Raw genomic sequence first — 24,400 nt, 5'->3', positions numbered from 1 at the left:
AACAGTTAGAACTGGACATGGAAAAACAGACTGGTTCCAAATAGGAAAAGGAGTATGTTAAGGCTGTATATTGTCACCCTGCTTATTTAACTTATATGCAGAGTATATCATGAGAAATGCTGGGGCTGGAGGAAGCGCAAGCTGGAATCAAGATCGCTGGGAGAAATATCAATAACCTCAGATATGCAGATGACACCACCCTTATGGCAGAAAGTGAAGAACTAAAGAGCCTCTTGATGAAAGTGAAAGAAGAGAGTGAAAAAGTTGGCTTAAAGCTCAACATTCAGAAAACGAAGATCATGGCATCTGGTCCCATCACTTCATGGAAAATAGATGGGGAAACAGTAGAAACAGTGGCAGACTTCATTTTTGAGGGCTCCAAAATCACTGCACATGGTGACTGCAGCCATAATATTAAAAGACGTTTACTCCTTGGAAGGAAAGTTATGACCAACCTAGACAGCATATTAAAAAGCAGAGACATTACTTTGTCAACAAGGTCAGTCTAGTGAAGCCTATGGTTTTTCCAGTGGTCATGTATGGATGTGAGAGTTGGAATATAAAGAAAGCTGAGCGCCGAAGAATTGACGCTCTTGAACGGTGGTGTTGGAGAAGACTGTTGAGAGTCCCTTGGACTGCAAGGAGATCCAACCAGTCCATCCTAAATGAGATCAGTCCTGGGTGTTCAGTGGAAGGACTGATGTTGAAGTTGAAACACCAATACTTTGGCCACCTCATGTGAAGAGCTGACTCATCGGAAAAGACCCTGATGCTGGGAAAGATTGAGGGCAGGATGAAAAGGGGATGACAGAGGACGAGATGGCTGGATGGCATCACCGACTCAATGGACATGGGTTTGGGTGGACTCTGGGAGTTGGTGATGGACAGGGAGGCCTGGCGTGCTGTGGTTCATGGTGTCAGAAAGAGTTGGACATGACTGAGTGACTGAACTGAACTAATATTAATCAGATGACATTGTAAACTTATGAATTATCTGAAAGACGTATTTCCCAGGTACAGAAGTCAACTGCTCTGGAAAAAGATGCTCTGGGAGAATGTTCTCACTTATAAGAAGGCAGAAGAAGAATTGTGGGATCCTTTTAGCCAACAACCACATTCTGAGGCCCACAGGGCTGAACCATTATAAACAACATAATGGACTCCACAAACAAGAGGAGCTTTTGTTCACTCACTCCACCTGATTCATGATTCCCTCTTTGCTTGGACAACCTGGAGGCTCAAAGCCAAAAAGTTGACATATAAAATTGTTCAAGCTAATCTTCGATAGTATGTGAACTGAGAACTTCCAGATATACAAGATGGATTTAGAAAAGGCAGAGGAACCAGAGATCAAATTGCCAACATCTGCTGGATCATAGAAAAAGCAAGAAAATTCCAGAAAAACACCTACTTCTGTTTCATTGACTACTCTAGAGCCTTACTGGTTTTTCCAATAGTCATGTTCGGATGTAAGAGCTGGATCATAAAGAAGGCTGAGCGCTGAAGAATTGATGCTTTTGAACTGCAGTGTTGGAGAGGACTCTTGAGAGCCCCTTGGACTGCAAGGAGATAGAACCAGTTAATCCTGAAAGAAATCAACCCTTAATATTCACTGGAAGGACAGATGCTGAAGCTCTAATACTTTGGCCACCTCATGGGAAGAGATGACTCACTGGAAAAGACCCTGACACTGGGAAAGATTGAAGGCAGGAGGACGATATGAATGGATGGCATCAATGATTCAGTGGACATGAGTTTGAACAAATTCTGGGAGATGGTGATGAACAGGGAAGCCTGGTGTGCTGCCGTCCATAGGGTCGCTAAGAGTCAACGGGACTGAGCGACTAAACAACGACAACATTAGGCAACTCTGCGGGATTCTTTTATACACAACATTACTCATGTCTTCCTTTTATTTGTCCTCAGCTTCCTTAGATAATTTTTTATACACTACTTTTTACAGAAGATTTAGTTGCAGAGCAAAACTGAGCAGTTACAAAGAACACCCGGATACACCCCACCCCCACATACATGTATTCTCTCCCACCTATCAAAATCCACACCAGAGCAGTACATTTGTTCATCTGATGTATACTGACACACCACCACGTCCACAGTTTACACCAGCCTCCATGTAGCTCTTAGTGTTGCATACTGTATGGGCTTTGACAAATGTATATGACGTAAGCCTACCATTACAGCACGAGACAGAGTCGTTTCACTGCCCTCAAACCCTCTATGCTTGGCTTACTCATCCCTCCCTCCCCCAGTCTCTGACAACTGTAGGTCTTTTCGCCATTTCCATAATTTTGTCTTTTCCTGTTAGGTAGTTGGAGTCATACATTATGTAGCCCTTTCAGACTGACTGGTTTTACTTAGTAATGCGAATTTAAGGTGGCTCCATGTCATTCATAGCTAGACAGCTCATTTCTTTTCAGTGCAGAGTAGTATTCCTTGTCTGGATATACCAGTTTATTTATCCATTTACTTACTGAAGGACATTCTGGTTGCTTCCAAGTTTTGGCACTTATGAGTAAAGCTGCTCTAAACATACATGTGCATTTTGGGGGGTCAGGATATAAATTTTCAATTCATTTGGGTAAATACATATTTTTTATCCAACATGCAAACTCCCTCAGATCCTTACTGGAATGAGCAAGAGTACATTAGATAATACTCCCTCTGATTTTATGTTTCATGGCTAAACCACCTGGAGAGTAGCACTTGGAGTGACTCTGAGGAGGCAAATAGTATGATGAGAACAGGAGTAACACACTGAGCTTGAACTGAAGGTGAGAGAAAAATATTTTCTCTTTTCATTGTGAAACACACACTTCTAAAAGGCCATAGCAAGAGTAATCTCACTGTTACCAACACAGTAACATGTTTTCTACACAACAGCAAAGAGTTTGAGGTGCTCAGAATAATTATGTTCTCTGTCATAAGGTAAAACGACAAAATGCCTGTTAAACATATGTACATTAACAAGCATTTCAGTGTTGATTTCAATGCAAATCCATTTCCTCTCTGATAGCTATGACAGGATATAAAAATATAGGGTAGCTTACATATTTAAATATATACAAAAAGAAATAATTGCATATATAAGGAAGGTACTTAGTTTTGCAGCAGTTAATTCATAATACATTAATTTTGTATGCTAACTTCAACCCTGCTTCATTTTATTTACCTTCTCTTATAATCTCTCAGCCTCTTAGATCCTTCTAAATTTATTTTATTTGCCTGTATTATATTGTAGCCCACCAGGCTCCTCCGTCCATGGGATTCTCCAGGCAAGAATACTGGAGTGGGTTGCCATTTCCTTCTCCAGGGGATCTTCCTGACCCAGGGATCGAACCCAGGTCTCCTGCATTAGAGGCAGACGCTCTAACCTCTGAGCCATCACCCCAGCATACTCATTATATTTATCTATGTCATCTGTCTTAAATCTTTTCTGATACAAGGCAGGGCAAAAATTATTAAAGAATCAATCAAGTAATCAAGGTATTCAGACTTGAATTACTGAATCAATTCAGTAATCAAGATATTCAGCTCTCTGAAGACAGCTAATACATTCTTTTTCTCTTTTCTATAGATGAAAATTCTCCTTAGGGAAACCTATTTCTAATCTTGTATGTTTGTGTGTATGTGTATAAATTATTTTATATGCCATGATTTAAATTTACAACATTGTTAATACCTGAATTTCAAACTTTGAAATTGTAGTATCATTTAACTAAAACTTACTCTATATAACAGACATAGTACTTTCCTCTAGGAGCTATTTAAAAGCCTCTTAACTCTTGGGTTTCTCATATATACTTATTTATGCTTTGTTTAATAACTGTAATAATAATGCATGATAATTAAATATAACTTGGAAAATACAGAAAAGAATAAAGAACAAAATGAAACACATCTATAATTCATTTCACTCAGAGAAATTACTGTTCACTTTTTACTATATCGTATTACTCTTTTTCATGCCACAGTTCACACATGTAAATAACATGAGGTGAAATACTGATACCCAAGTCTGGCTTTACCTAAGTTTCCTCAGCCTTGATAGAGGCCACTCTTCCCTACACAATCAACCACACACTAATTAGTTTTCATTCACAAACATATTCTCACATACACAGTGACTTTTTCTACCTGGTTGAGATCCAAAAAGGAAGGACTGTATTTAACCATATTATCATCAGTTCTGACCTTGTCTTTTACATGTTTTTGTTTTATCTACATCTGTAATCTCACCTAACTTATCAAAATGTTCTTCTTTGGATTCCCTTAAGTCAATCTTCTACATATACCCATATAAAAAGCTTGTTAAGAACAGGCTGTGTCTAAATCTCATCTAAAAACTTCATTTACAACATACATACCTTCTTCCCCAAATTAACTGATCTTACAGCCACAAAATTGATCTACCAAAAAAAAAAAAAATCAACATGCCCTTTGAGCTGACATCTCTCTATCTGGATGTGGTGGCACTATTTCTTCCTTCTCATTCTTGGTCTACAAATATTTCATTCAAGATGCCAAAGGTGGCATTAAACAATGACTGATGAGAGGGCCAGAAACATACTGCCTTACAAGACGATAAATTTTACTACAGTATAGAATTAATTACATCTGCTTTTATGAGGTATAATTATGTTGAGATTTAAACTAGCCCTACACTTGGTTTTACTCAGACTCTCTTCTACATCTGTCTAGTTAATGAAACAACAGAAGTAAGCCAATGTGAAAACACTTTCAGATAGTTGTTACTGAGATCAAGTAGACTGTTACACAGCCCACGTGACCAAAGAAATAATATTTCTGCCATGAAGGAGTAATAAAAAACAGATGATACAATATCCTGTTCTTGCTAAGCAAAGATAAGAGAAGGTCCACCCTGTTGTTCCCAGCAGAAAGACCAGCTGCCATGATACAAACTTCTTCTGTAAAGCTCGTAATTCCCTCTTCATGGCAAACGTCTTTGAACATTACCTTGCAAGTCTGCATCATTTGCCTTTGGACTGCTTCTTGCTCGCCGCTCTGTTTTCTTAATGCCCGGCCCACCGCCGCTGCCACCTCCCCCGCCTCCACCACCGCCACCACTGTGGCCCTTGCCATAGCCATTGTACACGGTGGTGCAGTTGCTCTTGTAGATTGAAGAAGGAGGGCTGTTGAGGCGATTCTGGCGGTCAATCTGGCGGTCCTTCAGCTTTTTGTGCGGAGGTTTGCTATACTGGTCTTCTCGGGTGATGTAACTCGACATTCCATAGAGTGGTATAATTTCTAAAAGAATGGTTAGGAGAAATGCAAACTCAGTCTACATCTTCAATAATAAAGTCTTAGATGGTCAAATGACCTGTCTCCTGAAGGAAGAGGTTAACATTTTACAGTAAATACAGTATAAAATATTTTAAAGAGAGTGGTATGCATATTTGACACGTTTAAAATACTCCCATTCATTTCTAACCAATAAAGGAATAATTAATCACTAAAAAAATTATACTGTGTGTTCACAAATGTTCAAGAGATTATGGAAAATATTAAACAGTCTTTTCTACCAAGAATTCATATTCTAGTTGAATATATAATTAAGCTTGAATTTGCCTGTCAATTGTTCTTAGTAGTTGCAATCTACAAAAAAAAAAGAATTAATAAACAAATACCCCCTTAAGTAATAAGTCCTCAGAATCAAAACATTTAAATGTATGCTTATCCTTACAGACAGAGTATTTCTACTGGAAAAAATATAGCAACAAGAATATAAGGGGTTATTTGTGCCATTTAGAAGAGCCAACATTTGAACAAAATCTATTAAAATGAAGAGATGAGAAATTTCCATTAAAAATAATCAAAGCTCACAAAATTAAGGGAAATGTTCAAGAGATTATATATAATATATATATATTCTTATATGTATATAATATATAAGCCACCTTTGCAACCTGGTGCCAGACATAACCATCTATTGTCTTAAACTTGTATTCTGGGGTAATCAGAAGACACACTGACCACAAGAATGTCACCTGGCTTCACTATCCATATTTTTACATTGCTCAAAAGAAAACGGAAGCCTGTGAAATAATCTTATGATCTGAGGTGAAAACACATATTTTAAATTTAAAATTTTTAAGCAATTAAAAAGTATATTTAAATGCTAATAAAAATGATAATATAGAACACATATACTAGGTCCTTACATGTTTATAACAAAAAAAAGGCCCCACATGCACAGAGTGGTCATATAAATTACCATCCAAATCCAGGTACTTCCGAGGGTAACTAGGCAACACTTCTAATTATTTATCTGGACACAAGACCTAAAGCAGCACTGTTCTAGGCACATCAGCAATGTAAAGTCACCCTACATAACTGAACGGCCGATGTTTCAGCTGTTGAATGGCCAAGCTCCACTTTTCATTTTCTTTCTGTTCACATAGCTCGAGGAAGACCTTAAAAAAGCAAATCTTCCCTTGGACTGCAAGGAGATCCAACCAGTCCATCCTAAAGGAAATCAGTCCTGGGTGTTCATTGGAAGAACTCATGGTGAAGCTGAAACTTCAATACTTTGGCCACCTCATGCGAAGAGCAAACTTATTTGAAAAGACCCTGATGTTGGGAGAGATTGAAGGGAGGAGAAGGGGAAGATGGAGGATGAGATGGTTGGACAGCATTCTGGCTCAATGGATGTGAGTCTGAGTGAACTCCGGGAGTTGGTGATGGACAGGGAGGCCTGGTGTGCTGCGGTTCATGGGGTCGCAAAGAGTTGAACACAATCGAGCGACTGAACTGAACTTACAAGATAACCAATTTTCATTAGAGAAACACAATTCTATTCACAGAGTGCATGCCCAAGTAAATCATGTCTAAACACAGAAAAGGAATGATAAAGGTTTTAAATATCACAAGATATTACACGTGAGACTTAAAATATTCACTATGGGTACTGATAGAGTAATATTTTAAAACATCAATAACTTTTAAAATGCATACAGTTTGGGAAATTAAATGTCTGAATTACTTTTAGCTGCATACATATTGAGAACTAAGGTACAAGAATATATAAAAGGCTTTTTATTTATAAAGCAAAAGATTTTTGTTTTCTGTTTAATTAGGAATCAGTGAAGACAGCACTTTCATTTATTTCACATTATTCTTCTGTGTTATTTTAATGAAAATAAATCTAAACACCCTAATTCAATGAAGACAAGTGGTTTTTTTTTCTTAATTCTAATAACTTAAATCACACTATTGTGTAAAATTACTAAAGACACCATTCACAAAACAGTAATTGTGTGGCATCCTACCAAAAACTGCTAAAATAAGACAGGTCATACACTCTTCATCAAGTAATGAGTCAACAGCCAAGGCTTTTCACACTGTCATTAAGCTCAGACCCAACTAGAAAATGGAAAAGTACTAAAATATTTAATGTGTATTGTATGAGTACTGAATATGTTTTTAAAAACTATTCTCAACTAACTGAAATCGTTCAGTTTTTATCAAAATATTTTCATGGAATATGCCCAGTGTCTGATGTTCTGGAGTGTTATGTTACTAGGCAAGAGGACTACAGCAATAGGAAATTATTGATGACTCTATGCATTTAAAGTATTGATTTCGTCTTTTGCTGTCACCTCCCTATACCCTATTATAATAGCATGTAAGCTTTTTGAATTATATTAAATTTCTTTCTAAATGCTACTGCAAAAAAAAATTTTTTTAATTCTATCCCTAAGTTAAAATAGGATACTGATGATTTCACTTAAAATAGCCATATATATAAAATATATATATATATAAAATCAATGAAAGTAAGGTAATAACATCCTCTAAACAAAAAGACATTTCTCATGCACTTTATCTGTAAACCAACATAATAACTGTTTGAAGCAATTCATAGTCAGACACAGAAGAAAGTTACTTTGCAAAGTTCTAGTGTTTAATTTTACCCTCACTTATCTGGTTTCTTAGTATCCATTTTGACAGAGAAGGGCTTCAGACTAAATCAATACCAAGGCCAAAACTAATAAGACATAATGCCGTATCTCTGAAGCCCTTTTCATTTCAAGGTAAGTATCTGCCTAACAAACAGTGAACCTATGGCTACACTAATAGCTGTTCTCAAACTAAAAACAGCATTCAGGAAGACCACGTCAACAGTGAGAGGATTTTGAGTTCTGCCAAGATTGCCAAAGAGCATCCAAGAAACGCAAGGTTACTGAGACCTCACAGTCTTCTATCACTGGAAATGCGGCACAAAATCCGGCGTAATTTCCCCTCTACTGCTTGACCATATGGATGCCTAAGAACTAATGTGCTCCAGCTCTGTCTCAGGCCACTCTCATATAAAAATATGTTAACAGGACATGGAAACGTATGATAGATTACTGCCTCTTTTCTGAAATGAGAAGTGGCTTGCCCATTACCTGCGCTCTGTGGGGTGGGATGGGGATAGAATTTGAAAACAATATAAAGAAAGAGTCTCAAGATACAACCGAGGACAAAGAAAGCTAGGAATTTCTGATGAGCTTTACACAGCAGATAGATCCTCCTCTACCATGCTTATTATAGAAGAAACAAAGGCTCTCTGGGTCTCTAAAGCTACTTAGTTTTGTAACCAGTTCCAACAGCTCCAGATGCCAGCAATCTACTCACCTTGCTCGCTGTATATTGTGGGAGGAAGATGATGCTGAGGAAAGAACTGAGGTGGCATATCTCCAGGTCCAGTAACAGGTGGGTAGTATGCTGTGTGTGAGTTATGGATAAAATGCGGGTGGTGAGTCAGGTAGGGGGGTAGATGATGGGTTGGAGACATGGCCGAGGGGTAGCTTGGGGGGTAACACTCAGGAGATTGGGGTGTGACCACCACCCGGCGGACTCCAGTATTGTCTTCAATCACCTAGGGAAAACAACAAAAAGAATATAGTATGTATTATTAGCAAATATTCTGTGAGTGTAGATAGTATTTAATTACTTTCCTCCTTAACTTTAATCTTCTCTTCTCCATAGAGGGGGTAAAAAGAGTGCATGTTGAATTCTGGTTCTCTAATTCAACTAGTTGGGCTTCCCTAGTGGCTCAGTGGTAAAGCATCCACCGGCAATGCAGGAGACCTAGGTTCAATCCCTGGGTCAGGAAGATCCCTGGAGAAGGAAATGGCAACCTCCTCCACTATTTTCGCCTGGAAAATTCCATAGACAGAGGAGTTTGGTGGGCTATAGTTCATGGAGTCATGAAGAGTCGGATAACATTTAGTGACTAAACAACAACAAAAAAATTCAGCTAGTAAAATGAATTTTAGAAATAACATTCTTCAACTGGCAGTTTTCCAGAAAGAAGAGACATTTTGGGTCACATAAATATGCTTTAGAGGTCTGAGCTTTCATTATTTGCCCAGCAACACCCGACCCCACACCTGCTTTAGCAAGTTTAGTTCCGTGACACTGGAGCTTTAAGAAACTAAGAGAGGTTGGCTTTACAAACTACAGCTTCAGAAACTATAATAGTACTGAAAGGTCATCTAATCTGGAACCAAGTTTGTGGATGAAATGAGGGGATCCCCACCTGTCAAACACTAGAGCAATCCCAAATCAAGAAGGACACCTTTTGTTCCCAAGATGTCCAGATGATGTCCTAGGAGTTGTGAAGGAGACATGACGACCAGGGGCCTGCTATGGGCAGAATGGGCCAATCAACATTCTATCCATACTTTCTTCAAATGATTTTTTAAAAATTCAACCAAGGAAAGTAACACAAGGCAGTACAATGCTGGTATTTATTGGCTCTGTGGCCAACTGCATGCCATCTGCTCTAGGAGCAAACAGTTTTGTTGAGACGCAAGACATGAAATAATCCAACAGAAACCGTAATCCAAAGGCAAAGCTGTGGGGTACAGAGAACAAGAGCATGAAATGGCAGAATCAGAGGCGGCTTCAGGGACCTCACAGAACCGGTAGGGTTGGGACAGGTAAAAGCCTGTGAGCCCTGTGTGAGGGCCCTGCAAAGAAGGGGACAATGATGGCTCAGGAGTGAACGTGGAACCTGGGACTGGGCTTCCAAAGAGACCAGGTGGGCTACACAAGCTTAAGACAATCAGGCACACCCACTGACAGAACGTTCTGCTTAAAAAAACAACAAAACTGAAAATTAAACTTGGATATTGAAATAGATTTCTCATTACACCTTAGGAGGCTGATTAGGGGCCAAAACAAAATGACTTAATCATGTCTAAAAACATTCTAATAAAAAAAAAATTATACTAAGCTTTGCTTTCTAAAGTACTGCTTGAGACAAAACAAGTTTATCAACATTATTAGTCTGTACTTTAATGTACAAAATAGGTTTAATTTTAATTAATATCCATTAATCTTTATGTTAAGAAAATAAAAATCTTTATTTATTAATGAACTGATTAACATAACTTCAAATTTTACTATGTTAATAGCTCATTAATAAAGCAACATTAACTCCATCAAATTAAGATTCTGAGTCACACTCCCTACTAAAGCTCAGGATGTAGCTTTTTACATATTCTTTATTAAATATAACCTCTTCCAGGCCTTGGCAAGCTAATCACACTAGCCTTATTTAGGTTGCTAAGTTATAGGTATATGTGAAATGGTGCTTAAACCATGACACTAGAAATTCTCTAATGTAGACACTAATAAATATCAAAGCATCTTTTATTTTTAAGTATAGTTGATTTGCAATGTTGTATTAGATTCTGGTATACAACAAAGTGATTCAATTATACAGTGTATGAATCTACGAATACATATGTGTGTTGGTCGCTCAGGCATGTCCAACTCTTTGACATTTCATGGACTACAGCCCACCAGACTCCTTTGTTCAGGGAATTCTATAGGCAAGAATACTGGAGTGGGTATTTCAGGGGATCTTCCTGACCCAGGGATCAAACTCGAGTCTCCCAGACTGCAGGCAGATGCATTACCATGTGAACCACCATGGAAGCACAGTATATATACATCCTTTCTCCCTACAGTTTATTCTAGAATACTGAATATAGTTCCTAGTGCCATACTGTAGGATCTTGTTTATTTTATAGATAGTAGTTTGTTATCTGCTGATCCCCAAATCCTCATTCATCTCCCTTCATCCTGTCTCTTTCCCCTTTTGTTTTTTATGTTTGAGTCTGCTTCGGTTTTATACATAAGTTCAATTGTATCCTATTTTAGATTGCACATATAAGTGATATCATATATTTGTCCTCTCTTTCTGGCTTACTTCACTTCGTATGATCATCTCTAGGTCCGTCTATATTGGTAAAAATGGCATTGTTTCATTGTTTACGGCTGAATAGTATTCATTGTGTGTATGTATATGTAGACACACACATACACATTACATTTTCTTTATCCGTTCATCAGCGAATGGACATTTAGGTTGTTTCCATGTCTTGGCTACCGTAAATAGTGCTACTATCTACATTGGGGTGCATGTTATTTTCTTGAATTAAGAGTTCTCTCCAAATATATGCCCAGGAACAAGATTGCTGGATCATATGGCAACTCCATTTTTAGTTTTTTAAGGAATCATCCATACTATTTTCCATAGTGACTGCACCAATTTACATTCCCACCAACAACGTAGGAGGGTTCTCTTTCCTCCACACCCTCAATAGCATTTGTTATTTGTAGACTTTTTAATGATGGTCATTCTGACCAGTGTGAGGTGATACTTTTTTTGTAGTTCTGATTTGCATTTCTCTAATAATTAGTGACGCTGAGCATCTTTTCATGTGCCTTTTGGCCATCTATATGTCTTTGGAGAAGAGTCTATTTAGGTCTTCTCCCTCTTTTTTAACTGGTTTCCTTTCTTTGGAAATCAAGCTTAGATCACATCATTTTTAAATAGTTTCTCCTCTTTCATAGGTTGTCGTGTTTTGTTTATGGTTTCCTCTGCTGTGCAAAAAGCTTGTGAGTTTGATTAGGTTTCATTTATTTATTTCAAGCATCTTCTATTTTGTCTAAAATGCAGAGCATGAATATGGTAGCACATTCTGTACAATTTTTAGTACAAATATGGGTTTTTCTTACCATCTGATATCAACATGTATTTATTCTATAGTGTCTTTTTTCCTTCTACCTTGCAACTAGCTATTAAGAAAAGAGTAGGGCATATTCTAGACGTCCCTCTTTCATTAAACCTTGATTCAGTCCTGTGCTAGACAATGGAAGGTCCACAGAAGCAAAGTATTTGTTCTCTATAGACTTACAACCTTCCTTATTTCAGTCAATATAAAACTTAGAATGATCAAGCAGCCCATACAGATTTGACTAAGGTAGTAAAAGAACAGGGCTCTTACTAAATGTGAAGAACAACCCCAGGCTGGTAAACAGGGGCAGTCAGAAGGAAGATAAATAATTTTCATTTTATCATATAGTTTTTGACTTGTTAAAGCACTAAAAAAACAAACAAACAAATTGAGCAAACAGCACTAACAAAAGTAAGAATTCTAGTCAAGGAAGGGAAAAGAAAAAGTAAAAAGAAAACAGATGAAACATTATCTTTTTACTACTATATAAGAATAAATATTTCCACTAACTACAAAAATTAATAAATCTCAAGTATAAATTACTTTTCCTCACCAAAAAATGCATTTCCAATTAAAGAAGTAGCTTTTCGAAACCACAAATTGCTGGCATATATGAAAACTGTTTCATAGCCCCGTTTTTAATTATCTTAAATTATTCTGTGGTGTTTGTGAAAAAAGTCTATTTACATGTACATGTGTAATGGGATACTTTTATAATGGGATACTCCCTTAACCAATCAAGGTCTTATGACTAAAAATATTTTTAAGAAATGGAATTTTCTGAAATAATTAAAAATAAAAAAAATTGTCCTAAATATTTTATTTATTGTTCTTCCATAACACAAACTGTAGGATATTTAGTTATCAAATCAGTTTTGAGATCTATGTCTAAGGAAATTAGGCCTATGTTCCTCCAAAGAATAAGAAAGTCTGAGGAGCAAAAATAATGCACAATACAATAAACAACTCAGGGAATGGTGGCCATAAATATTACGGTTTATAAAGAAATATATTACTATAGCAGAAGAATGTAGACATTAGAAAGAGTTCAGTCTAAGAATCCTGAGACCATAAAAATGTGCCTTCAATCTCCATAAAAGACCATGGAAAAGACAAGACATTTCCTTTTGGGGTGAATGAAACTGTGACAATGTCCTGAGGCATGCTGCCTCTGCATACAGGCGAATCGCTAGTATTCAATTCACCATTTCCAGGTACAGACTATAAGCTAAGCACTGGATATTCAAAGGTGAGGAAAAAATAGGTGCTAAATATTGACTTATCTAGTTAGCCTAAAAAGAAAAAGAAAAATCAGGCTGAGTCCTAGTGAGTTCTATTCAGAAATCAGGACAAAGTTGTTTTTTTTTCCCCTAGATACCAGGACCAAGTGTTCTTCATCTAGAATTTTTTTCTAGAGCTATGATTCAATGGAACACTCACCTTCTCCAGAGAGGCACAGACCCTTGGAAAAAATCACTGTGCTAGGTCCTCAGGTTGCCACCTCTTATGGGATGAATTATGTATACTCTGCCCTGCCCGCCACCAATTCATATAGTTAAGTCCCAACCACACAGTGCCTCAGCATGTAACTATATCTGGTGATAAGGCCTTTAACAAAGTAATTATAGTAAAATATGGTCAGATGGGTGGGTCCTAATCCAGTATGACTGATATCCTTACAAGGAAAGGAAACTGGGACACAGACAGGCAGAGGCAAGACCACGTGAGGACAGTAAAGGAAGAAGGCCGTCTACAAGCCAAGAAGAGAGGCCTTAAAAGAAAACAGGGGCTGCAAGGAAGTAATTTCCGTTTAAGCCACTCAGTCTATGGGACATTGTTATGGTGGCCTGAGCAAATTACTATACCACCTAACAGAGCCTCCTCCCGTAAGTTCTACCAGCCTTGTCTGCTTAAAAACAACAGAAAAAACAAACATCCCTTTGACACCCCCCCCCAAAAAAACCCCACAATTCTCTTTTAATAGTAATGCATTTAATTCCTCCTGGATGGGCTTCCCTGGTAGCTCAGCTGGTAAAGAATCTGCCTGCAATGCAGGAGACCTTGGCTCAATTCCTCGGTTGGGAAGATTCCGTGGAGAAGAGATAGGCTACCCACTCCAGTATTCTTGGGCTTCCCTGGTGTCTCAGCTGGTAAAGAATCTGCCCGCAGTGCGGGAGACCTGGGTTTGACCCCTAGGTTGGGAAGATCTCCTGGAGAAGGGAACGGCGACCCACTCCAGTATCTTGGCCTGGAGAATTCCATGGACTGTCCATGGGCTCGCAAAGAGTCAAGACAAGACTGAGCGATTTTCACTTTCACTATCCTCCTGGACAGAAACACCCAGCCACTTTCCTCTAGCAAAGGAAGAAAGCTTGATGGCAAATAGCAGGTAATTTGAGTCTTTATCATGTCCTTTCACTCTGTTCAGTAAGTATTTATTGAGAAACCTGTATGTGCCTAGTATTCTTTGTTATCCTGTGACCCAGACACATGGATGAGAGGCCAGAAAATAAGGTACTAAAGGTTAAAGGGGGAGAATGTTTGCATTCCTTGCACCAGTGTCTTTTAGAAGCACAACCAAGAAAATCACTGAAACAAAATGAGATGGGCTGAGGGCAATAGCAAGAAGGAGTGCTAATGCGAGGAGCAGGGAGGGAGAGGAGAGGAGAGGAGAAAGCAGATCACAGCCTGCGCCTGTGGTCTGCCAGGTGCTTGTTGCCATTTATCTCCGTTAACTTTCGTAACTACTGGAGAACTAGATATTAGCATCCCTACTGTACATGAGAAAACTAAGGCACAGCAGGATTAAAATATACGCTTAGTTCAACTAGAGAACCAGATTTTCATCCTGGTCTATACTCCACAAAGTTTTCATTATGTAGAGCAAAGTTAGGTATGTTGCAAAATAAATATGTAAATAATGAACTGTTAGAAATAGGTTATGAAGAGATGTGAAAGGATTCAAGATACAAACAATATTTACTGAATACCTGCTGCTCTGCTTTAATACCTTCTACCTGACATAACGCTACTCAATGTTCAAGTCCTAGAATGGTAACTGATACACAGTAGGAGAAAACTTCCCTAGCCATTACTACCTCACTAAATCCTCCCAACAATCCTGGGAGGCAAATACAGTTATCCTCATTTGAGAGAGAAAAGGAATGAAGCTCAGTAAAGTTAAGCTAACTCACAAAAAGCCAGAGAGCTGGGGGTGAGGGGTACAGTTCTGAGTCCAAGAACTAAAATGGATCTCTTAAAAACATCTATGTTTTGATGTAGTTAATAGAGAAGCTAGTTCCTCCCCTTACTGAACTGAAATATGCTCCACAGGAATTTCAATTAACTCCTCAATTCCTAAAACTCTCTCCTTCTACTTCTGCGCTGCCAGCAACAGGAATCAAAAGAAGAGCTTCAATGGTAGGAGGCAAAAGAAAAATTTTTTAAGTCTGCCCCAAGGACCAGTGATGATCCAAGATGTGGGCAGAACAGACTGCATGTGGATACATGTGAGCTCACATGCACGCAGTTAGCATGCAAGTCTGGCTTGCCTGAGTGAGATGCTGCACACAGAAAAGTGGGACCAAATGAGTTTGCAAAAGTTGGGTTCATGCTCACTTCCTAATGGTAGCCAACATACTTGAAGTGGGTTCCCAGGCCATTCTGGTAACTGAGCCCTGAACAAGGAGAAGGAAAGGCTGGGCAACATGAAACAGGTGCACAGACAGAGGAACAGGCAGACAAACCATCAAGGCTTCTCCTGGCCAGACTGGTGCTCACCCCACCATCAGCATCTCTGTCCTGCAGCACTGATTACAGATCTGTCTCTCCCACCAACTCCAAGTCCCTCAAAATACCCAGGCATACAGGAGGTTGTCAATATAAGTTGGCTAACGAACAAATGAATGAAAAAGCAAGCCAAAAAAAAAAAAAAGTTTATCTCTTACATTTAATGTCTAGCAACAGTTATTATTGGGCTTCCCTGGTGGCTCAGCAGTAAACAATCAGCCTACAATGCAAGAGATGTAGGTTTGATCCCTGGGTTAGGAAGATCCCTTAGAGAAGGAAATGGCTACCCACTCCAGTGTTCTTTCCTGGGACATCTCATGGACAGGAAAGCCTGGTGGGCTACAGTCCGATGGGTCACAAAAGAGTCAGACACAACTTAGCAACTAAACAACAGTAAGAGTTGTTAATAATAATACATTTATATAAAAATCAATCTCTCCCCATAACTCAGGTAAATACCTAACATCATACTCTAAAATTTTAGATAATCTAAACTCAATTAATTCCAGATCTGTTATCCCTGACACTCTTGTTTTAAATAAGTAAGATTTTACTATAAGACACACAGAAAATTTACACATTTCTCGTGTAAGTTCTACGTCAAATCCAAAGGCAGCTGAGTGGTTTCATTTTATCCATCACCAACCAGTAATGCAAAGCATTATTTTTCACCCTTCCTTTTTTGCACTGACTCCTCACTCTGCATTTTCTAATATAGTAAACATAACAAAAGAGGAAAAGCAAGTTTGTTCTTCATGGAGGTTAGAGATTCTCCTTGGAAATGTAAAGACTGTACTCTCCCTAGCCCAAGCCCTTTTCTGATGCTATGGATGAAACGCCTACCAGCATCACCAAGCGCTTTAGAAGAAAGCGAAAATTAGGATAAAGGAATATTCAAAGGGCAACCGAAGATTTGCAGGGGCCAAGCAGCGATTCTATCTTATAGATGAAGTTATTTGACTTCAAAACACAGCAGGATTCAATGTATTTCCCAAATCTCTTGACTTTTCTGTGTTTCAAATTTAATGATTATGACTGTGGTTGAAAACATCAAATATTACTTCTCAATTTCCTTTCTCTTCACATCTGTTACAGCCAAACACTGATGAAATATTATCTGCTCTTTCCAGTGTTCCATTATCATGAATGTTCTGAGACGATAAACCCTCTAGGTTTAGGACCAGCTCCTTTTGCCACTCAGCATGGTTGTTTTTGTAGCAGAATGGAAAAATAAATTACCGATGATATTTCTAGGTTTGTAAAGGCCCTTTATTAATATCAAAGGATTATTCTGCAGAGTAGATGCAGATAATCTTATTTGAGAGTAAATAAAAAAGTTCCTTGAAAATTCCACTTTTCTGAAAGAGTTCTTGCCAATGGTTAAGTAAACAACCAATTTCATAGGTAACCAAACTTAAGGTTTTAAGTAACAAGGTGATTCATGAATGAATAACAATTCGCCAAACATTTTACCCACAAGCTCACTTATATCTGGAAACCTTAAATTTTACATTGGTGAATAATTTTTAATGCACATGCCAACTTCAAGCAATGGCTAAGGTACAGACCAATGCATCAATGGCTAGATCCAGATAACACATCCGCGGCTGCTGTACAAGGGAATCCCAAGTTGAATGTACTGAAGTGGCACTAGTCTTCAGTGTTGTGGAGCATGACTCTTAAAGAGAGGCTTGTCCAGAGGTGAACAGTATAAGGAGATAATCTCATAAATGGCAAGCCTCACTCTACTAGCCTTATGTATACCAACACTTATATACAGAGAAACCCTCACATGTACATACATCTTTAATCTGGAAAAAGAGCACAACTAGGTTATATATAAATGGTTTATAATAAAATCATTGAGGGCTGAAGAGGAAGATGGAAACAAGTACATCTACAGCAGTATCTCTTTTAATCCAACTACTTCAGTAAAGCATGTAATGCTGTAGTTGAGGGGACAATGGCAGTAATAGATCAGTCCTTCCACATTAAGAAGGAAGCCCAGCAAAGTTTGAAACCCATCTTATGAACCACAGAACTGGGGTTGGGTCCTCAGCTGGTGCCAGCTCCATCTTATCAAACCTCAGCTACCCCAGCTTGAGGGGCAGCTATCCCCAACTTGAGGGGCAGAGGGGACCCTATTTAAAGAGAACTAAGCAACGTAATAATGTATAAAGTGCTCGGCACATAATTCACATAACCCTCAGAAGATCCTCTGATGTGGGCAACATCACAGTCCTAAATTCTAGATGAATAATCTTCAGGAGCAATTAACCTAAGGCCAGCTAAGTGGGTGACAGGATTCATGCCCAACTACTGTGACTGGAAGTGTTGTGCCTTTTCTATCATATTTTACTGTATATTGCCACCTAAAGACCAAAAAGTTCCACCACATTTGAAGATCAAAAACTGAATCTGACACTCCTAGTATTTGTAAGAACCCTGGACAAGTGAGAAGAGTTACAACCATAAAGTTTCAATGAATAAAATGGAACAAAGAGTTGTATCAGACTATATAGTATCTCTGTTTTGAGGAACAGAATATTTGTCAGCAGATAAACAGTAAGTAGTAACCTCATGCTTTAATTTGTGCCAAACTGAGCTGCCTTTAAGATATTAATGATAAATAAGGTTCTACTGTATAGCATAGGGCAATATATTTAATATCCTGAGATAAGCCATAATGGAAAAGACTATTTAAAATGTACATATATGTGAGTGTGTGTGTGTATAACTGAATCACCTTGCTGCACATCAGGAATCAACACAACATTGTAAATCAACTACACTTCAATTTTCAAAAAAGATATTAATAGAACTATCAACACAGGAATCTTCAGGAATAACTGCTCCTATTCCTCATGCCTCTCCACTGATCAGCAGAGAAATCATCACCAATCACATCTTTGCAACCCAGCTTCTCAGACACATTTATATCCACAGAAACACAGATAGGTTGTTCTAAACTGTATCTATGAATTTTTTATTTTACACTTAAAAAAGCTTCAACAATCTGGCAGTGGGTTCTATGGCACAAGAAATGATTAAGAATCTGTGCTGTTGATAATCAGATATTTATTAGAAAGCAAAAACTGTATTATACTTTGAATTTTATAAACATGATGAGTTTCAAAAAATGTGTAGGAATACAACCTCTTAACCTTGGTTAAGTTTTGTGCCCAAAGGTTGGGCAGAGGTGGTTGTCTATGAAAAGTTGTTACATACTTGGGTTACTAATTTGGAAAGACAGACTACAATAATCATGTAATAAAATCAAATATAATTCAATGTACATAATTTAATCCTTTTAATGATTTAGAAGTCATTTGCAGATGTGATATCATCTCAATATTATCATGAAAATCAACTATCAAATCACTATCATTTTTCTATAGAAGTGAAGAATAACATCCTACTCAATAGAATGCTAAATTTCCCAAAAGCGTGTCCCACTGTTGTTGTGACTGCTTATGGAAACTTATATGTTCTCTTGGTCTCTTAAGAAGCAGTATGAACAGTAGAGAAGAATCAACTAATTTTAGATTAGAAAACAATCTCAGAGATCCTCAAACACCTTCCTTTGACCTCCTCCCTCCCAAAGATGAAAATGACTCCAAAAGCCAGACAAATTTTGATAGATGCTGAGCATGTGCTTGACACCTTTCAAGGAACTGAAGATACAGCGATGAACATAACACAGAGGTCACTGGTCTTGAGGAATTTAAATGCTAAAAGGGAGGAAGACCAACAAAGGTCAAGTAAACAAACAAGTAAAACACCCAATTATTTAAAATATTCCTAAAATCACACAGGGAGACGGATGCAGAACCCTACCTGGGCTCACATTTCGTCTCCTAATAATCCTGCGTTCTATTGGGTCACAAGGCCAGGATCTCAGACACAAGGGAAAGAAATCTAAGAGAAAATGCAGAACAAGGAGACAGAGGACTCAGCAGGAGGAAACTTGCACACTGCTTGGAGGGGAGGGTACATCTCTTTTAATTTAGCATTGCCAACCTCGTCTGTAATCACTCCTCAAACAAAATAAGGCAGAAAATAAAAACTAGTTATTGTAAGTCTGCTGATGATAGAAACTAAAACAGAAGGGATACGTAAGTTCTCTGCTCTTTTCCACAGAAGCTCCCAGCACCCATGCACAACACACTGTTGACTGTGAGACATTTTCCTAACTTCCAATAGAAAAATCAATGCTTCTGAAGATTTAAAGTCTTAAAAAAGATTTCAATTTTCTTATTATTGGTTGCCAAGTGGGTCTGATTCCTGGTCTGCCCAGATACAGGGAAATCAATGCCTCATGTTCCATTCTGATCATCATTTTTACTGTGTTGAAGATGAAGGAGGGCATTAATCTAACACCAGGTCGTACTTACCAAATGGAAGCAGTTGAGGCTAAATGTTAATAGCTCAGATTTGGCTGAACAATATGGGGGAAAGCATTCCATGGCTTCCAACTAATAGACCCCACTGTTTCTCCAAAGGACGCTGATTTCAGGCCAACTCTGGAAACAAGCCTTATTGGAGAATGACCAATCAAACCAAACTTTAAACGTCTTTTTAAATGGATTTCTTGTCTCCCTTCAGTCAAGAGAAATGGAATATATATACTTTCAACAGGTAACTACCTATTAACTAATCCTCGAAACAATGGAAGGAGGTAAAGTATGTACTCCTGCTGTAACAACAGAAATACTTATTTTGACTACTCTTTAAAGTTTTTAGGTTCTACCAATTAATCTGGAAAAAGAAGCGTGGTTTCTCAAATGATGGAACATTAACTTGAATGTTTCACTTTTTCTCTTCATATGCTTTTTAAATTTGGGGGTCTACATGAAATTTTCCCCTATTAACTTTTGAAAATGTTTCATAAATTACTATGGAAGCATGGAAAATTAAACTCATGGCATCTGCTTAAGAAATTTTTATATATAAATTCTTCAAAAGTTAATGATGAGGTTAAAAAATTTAAGAAAAACCGAGGCAAGTATACAATGAAAGGAAAAATTTGCTTCATATGGCGTGATCTCAATATGTATTGGGGAAGGCAAATTCTGCCAAACTTTCATTGAAATTGCTTTAACAGGCTTCTTCATTTTAATAACTACCACTTAGTGAACTGCCCAGTGTGGACTGCACACTTCACATAGCATTTCTCTTAATTCTTCCCTCTGCCACATCAGGTAGGTATTCGCCTTTGTGGTGAAAGAATTTGTAAAAGTCACATGGGAAGTAGCCATGGTAGAATACAAAGACAGGTCCTTTCAAGTAATGTCCATGATCTTCCCAGTTCACTCAGTTTTCCCATAGTTTCAACCCTAATCACACTAACAATGTTTTCCCATAATGGAAATAATAATGAGTGTGATAAGACTAAATTCTCTCTCACATAAATTCACTTCCTCATAGATGTGGGAAAATTTTTTTTTTCCTTAGCCTCTATTTTCCCTCAAGTTTTAAGGGTCAGATTATAATTTCCTCAAAGCTCCCCCAGGCTTCCACCAGAAAGTAAAGCACAAAACACACACACACACACACACATACACACCCCACCCCACCCCCCAACAACAAGAGAAATAAGCCTAATATCTCAGACAAGATTCCACTGTTCTCCTGCCCTAGTCTACATTATCTCTAAGGACCACAGGTTCAGTCCTTCTCAACCTAAGAAAATACAGGCTGTGCTGTTGACTGTGCATTGGAGCAGAGAGCTGTCTCTTTAGCTCCAAATGTCTCTTTCTTTAAGACCATCTGCTCATTACTGACATTAGTATTTTGTCAATTTGATCAAGTCTACCAATCAATCTTTAAAGCACTTTTAGGTACTCAAGTATGGAATGCATTTTACAACCAAGAATTTCTCCACTGACGCAGTTTAGAGTGACTGCTGTAACATCTTTAACATGTCTTTCATCATTTACTTGCCTCCCTCCTCAATTTCCTTACAGTAATGGAGCACGAGTAGACATACCACACAGCCACGCTCACATTGTCAGAAAGCAACCTAACGGGAGGCAAACACAGTTAATCCTTAAACAAGGTGGGTGTTAGGGGCACTGACCCTCCTCACAGTCAAAAGTCCACAAATAATTTAAACTTGACCCTCCTCACAGTCAAAAGTCCACAAATAATTTAAACTCAGCTCCCCTTATCCATATCATCATTCACAGAGTCAACCAACCACAGATTGTGTAGTACTGAGTATCTAGTATTGAAAAAAATCCAAGTATAACTGAATCTGTACAGTTCTCCACACCATTGTTGAAGCATAAACTGTGTATCCATCAAGGAAGGCTCTGTCACTAACTTTGAGATGATATCATAGTGGCAAAACAGTCAGTAAATTCAGAAATGCCTGTGCTGCAATCCTGATTCAACTCAGGGTCTTAGCTTCCTCATATGTAAAGTTAGGATGATGAAAACTAAAAATGGAAATACAGCACTGAGCAGAGCATACATAGTATTATTACCATCATCAACCCAGGCAGCAACACAGGCTGGGCCATTTTTCCCAGCTGTGCCATTGTTTGCTGATTAGTAATTAGGACTAGTCACTATCTCCCCCCTCCCTTTTGTAACAGCTTTGAGATATAATTTACATACCACCAATCCATTCTTTTAAAGTGTCTGATTCAGCTGGTTTTTAGTATATTCAGAGTTGAGTGACCACTACCATTATTTATTTCCAGAACATCATCATGATCCCAAAAAGAATGCCATACCCATTAGCAGGAACTCCCTAATACTCTCTTCCCCAGCTCCTGGCAACAACAAATTTATTATCAGTGTCCATGGATTTGCCTATTCTGTATACTATATATAAGTGGAATGATGCTGTATATGGCTTTTCTGCCTGGCTTTTCTCACTAAGCATAATATTTCAAGGTTCATCCATGTTTTAGCATGCATCAGTACTTCATCCCTTCTTATGGCTGAACAACAGTCCATTGTACAGATTATCACATTGTGTTGATCCATGCATAAGGTGATAGACATCTGGGTTGTTTTCACTTTGGGGTTATTATGAAAAATGCTGCTATGAACATTCATGCTGCTGCTGCTGCTAAGTCACTTCAGTCGTGTCCGACTCTGTGCGACCCCATTGACGGCAGCCCACCAAGCTCCCCCGTCCCTGGGATTCTCCAGGCAAGAATACTGGAGTGGGTTGCCATTTCCTCCTCCAACGCATGAAAGTGAAAAGTGAAGGTGAAGTTGCTCAGTTGTATCTGACTTGTTGTGATCCTATGGACTGCAGCCTACCAGGCTCCTCTGTCCACGGGATTTTCCAGGCAAGAGTACTGGAGTGGGGTGCCATTGCCTTCTCCGATGAACATTCATACACAAGCTTTTTTGTGTATAAATATATGCTTTCTCTCCTCTTGGATATCTACCTAGGAGTAGAACAACAGAGTCATATGGTAACTCTGATGAGATGTTGGGTGGCATCACTGACTCAATGGACAGGAGTTTGAGCAAACTCTGGGAGATGGTGAGGGACAGAGAAACCTAGCATGCTGCAGTCCATGGGGTTGCAAAGAGTCAGACACAACTTAGCAAATGAACAACAATAACAACAGTAATTCTATATTTAACCGTTTGAGGAAATGCCAGAATATCTTCCAAAGCAGCTGTACTATTTTACATTATTACTGGCAATGTGTGAGGGTTCCAAGTGTTTCACATTCTTACCAACACTTGTTATTACTTGTCTCTCAGACTAAAGACATCGCAGTGTGTGTGAAGTGTATCGCACTGTGGTTTTGATCTGCATTTCCCTGATGGTTACTGGTGTTCACCATCTTTCAATGTACTACTTGGCCACCTGTACAGTGCTTTTGGAGAAACGTCTGTTCTGATCCTTTGTCTATATTTAAACTGGGGTTTTCATCTTTTTATTCTTGAGCTGTAAGATTTCCTGGTATATTCTAGGTACAGGTCTCTTCTAAAATATATGATTTGCATATATTTTCTCCCAATTTATGAGCTCTCTTTTCATTTTATTGATGGTGACCCTGAAAGCATAAAAAGTTTTAATCTAGATGAAGTCAAATTTATCTATTGTGCTTTTGGTGTCATATCTAAGAATCCATTGCCTACCCAAGGTTATAAAATTTTACTCTTAGAGCTATGTAGTTTTAGCTCTTACACTTATAGCCATAATCCATTTCGAGTTAATTTTTGTATATGATGTGAGGTAGAGGTCCAAATTCATTTTTTTGCATTTGGATAACCAGTTGTGCCCATGCTGTTGTTAAGGACACTATTTCTTCCTCTACCAAATTATCTTTGCATTCCTGTCTCTTAAGTCCACATTCAGAGCTTTTCATTACTTGTAGGTAAACATCACTATGAGCTTGTCAATTTCCCAGCTATCAGGTGTTTTATTACTCTACTCTATCCTATATTTACTTTATTTCAGCTTGGCCAATCACTTACATTTAAAAGCACTTATCAAGTACCTACTACATACCAGGCAGAACTCTAGATTCTCAGATATAATCCCAATGAGGCACCAAGATTCTTGGGGATGGTAATAA

At 38.2% G+C, this 24,400-nt stretch overlaps 1 protein-coding gene across 2 annotated transcripts in view; it reads right to left on the bottom strand.

Annotated features, from left to right (window-relative positions):
* Nucleotides 1–24,400, bottom strand: part of FNDC3B (fibronectin type III domain containing 3B) — a 356,356-nt gene that overhangs the window by 141,290 nt on the left and 190,666 nt on the right. For both annotated transcript variants that reach the window (XM_040248765.1, XM_040248772.1), the window contains exons 5-6: nucleotides 8,659–8,902; nucleotides 4,996–5,286 (exon numbers count right to left, since the gene is read on the bottom strand). In XM_040248765.1, coding sequence (XP_040104699.1) covers nucleotides 4,996–5,286; nucleotides 8,659–8,902 — 535 coding nt within the window. The remainder of the gene's footprint in view (nucleotides 1–4,995; nucleotides 5,287–8,658; nucleotides 8,903–24,400) is intronic.

This window comes from Oryx dammah, unplaced genomic scaffold (assembly GCF_014754425.2).
Source record: "Oryx dammah isolate SB20612 unplaced genomic scaffold, SCBI_Odam_1.1 HiC_scaffold_2, whole genome shotgun sequence".
NCBI lineage: Eukaryota > Metazoa > Chordata > Mammalia > Artiodactyla > Bovidae > Oryx > Oryx dammah.
The sequence above is the reverse complement of the archived record's forward strand: the minus strand, read 5'-3'. Positions and strand labels throughout refer to the sequence as shown.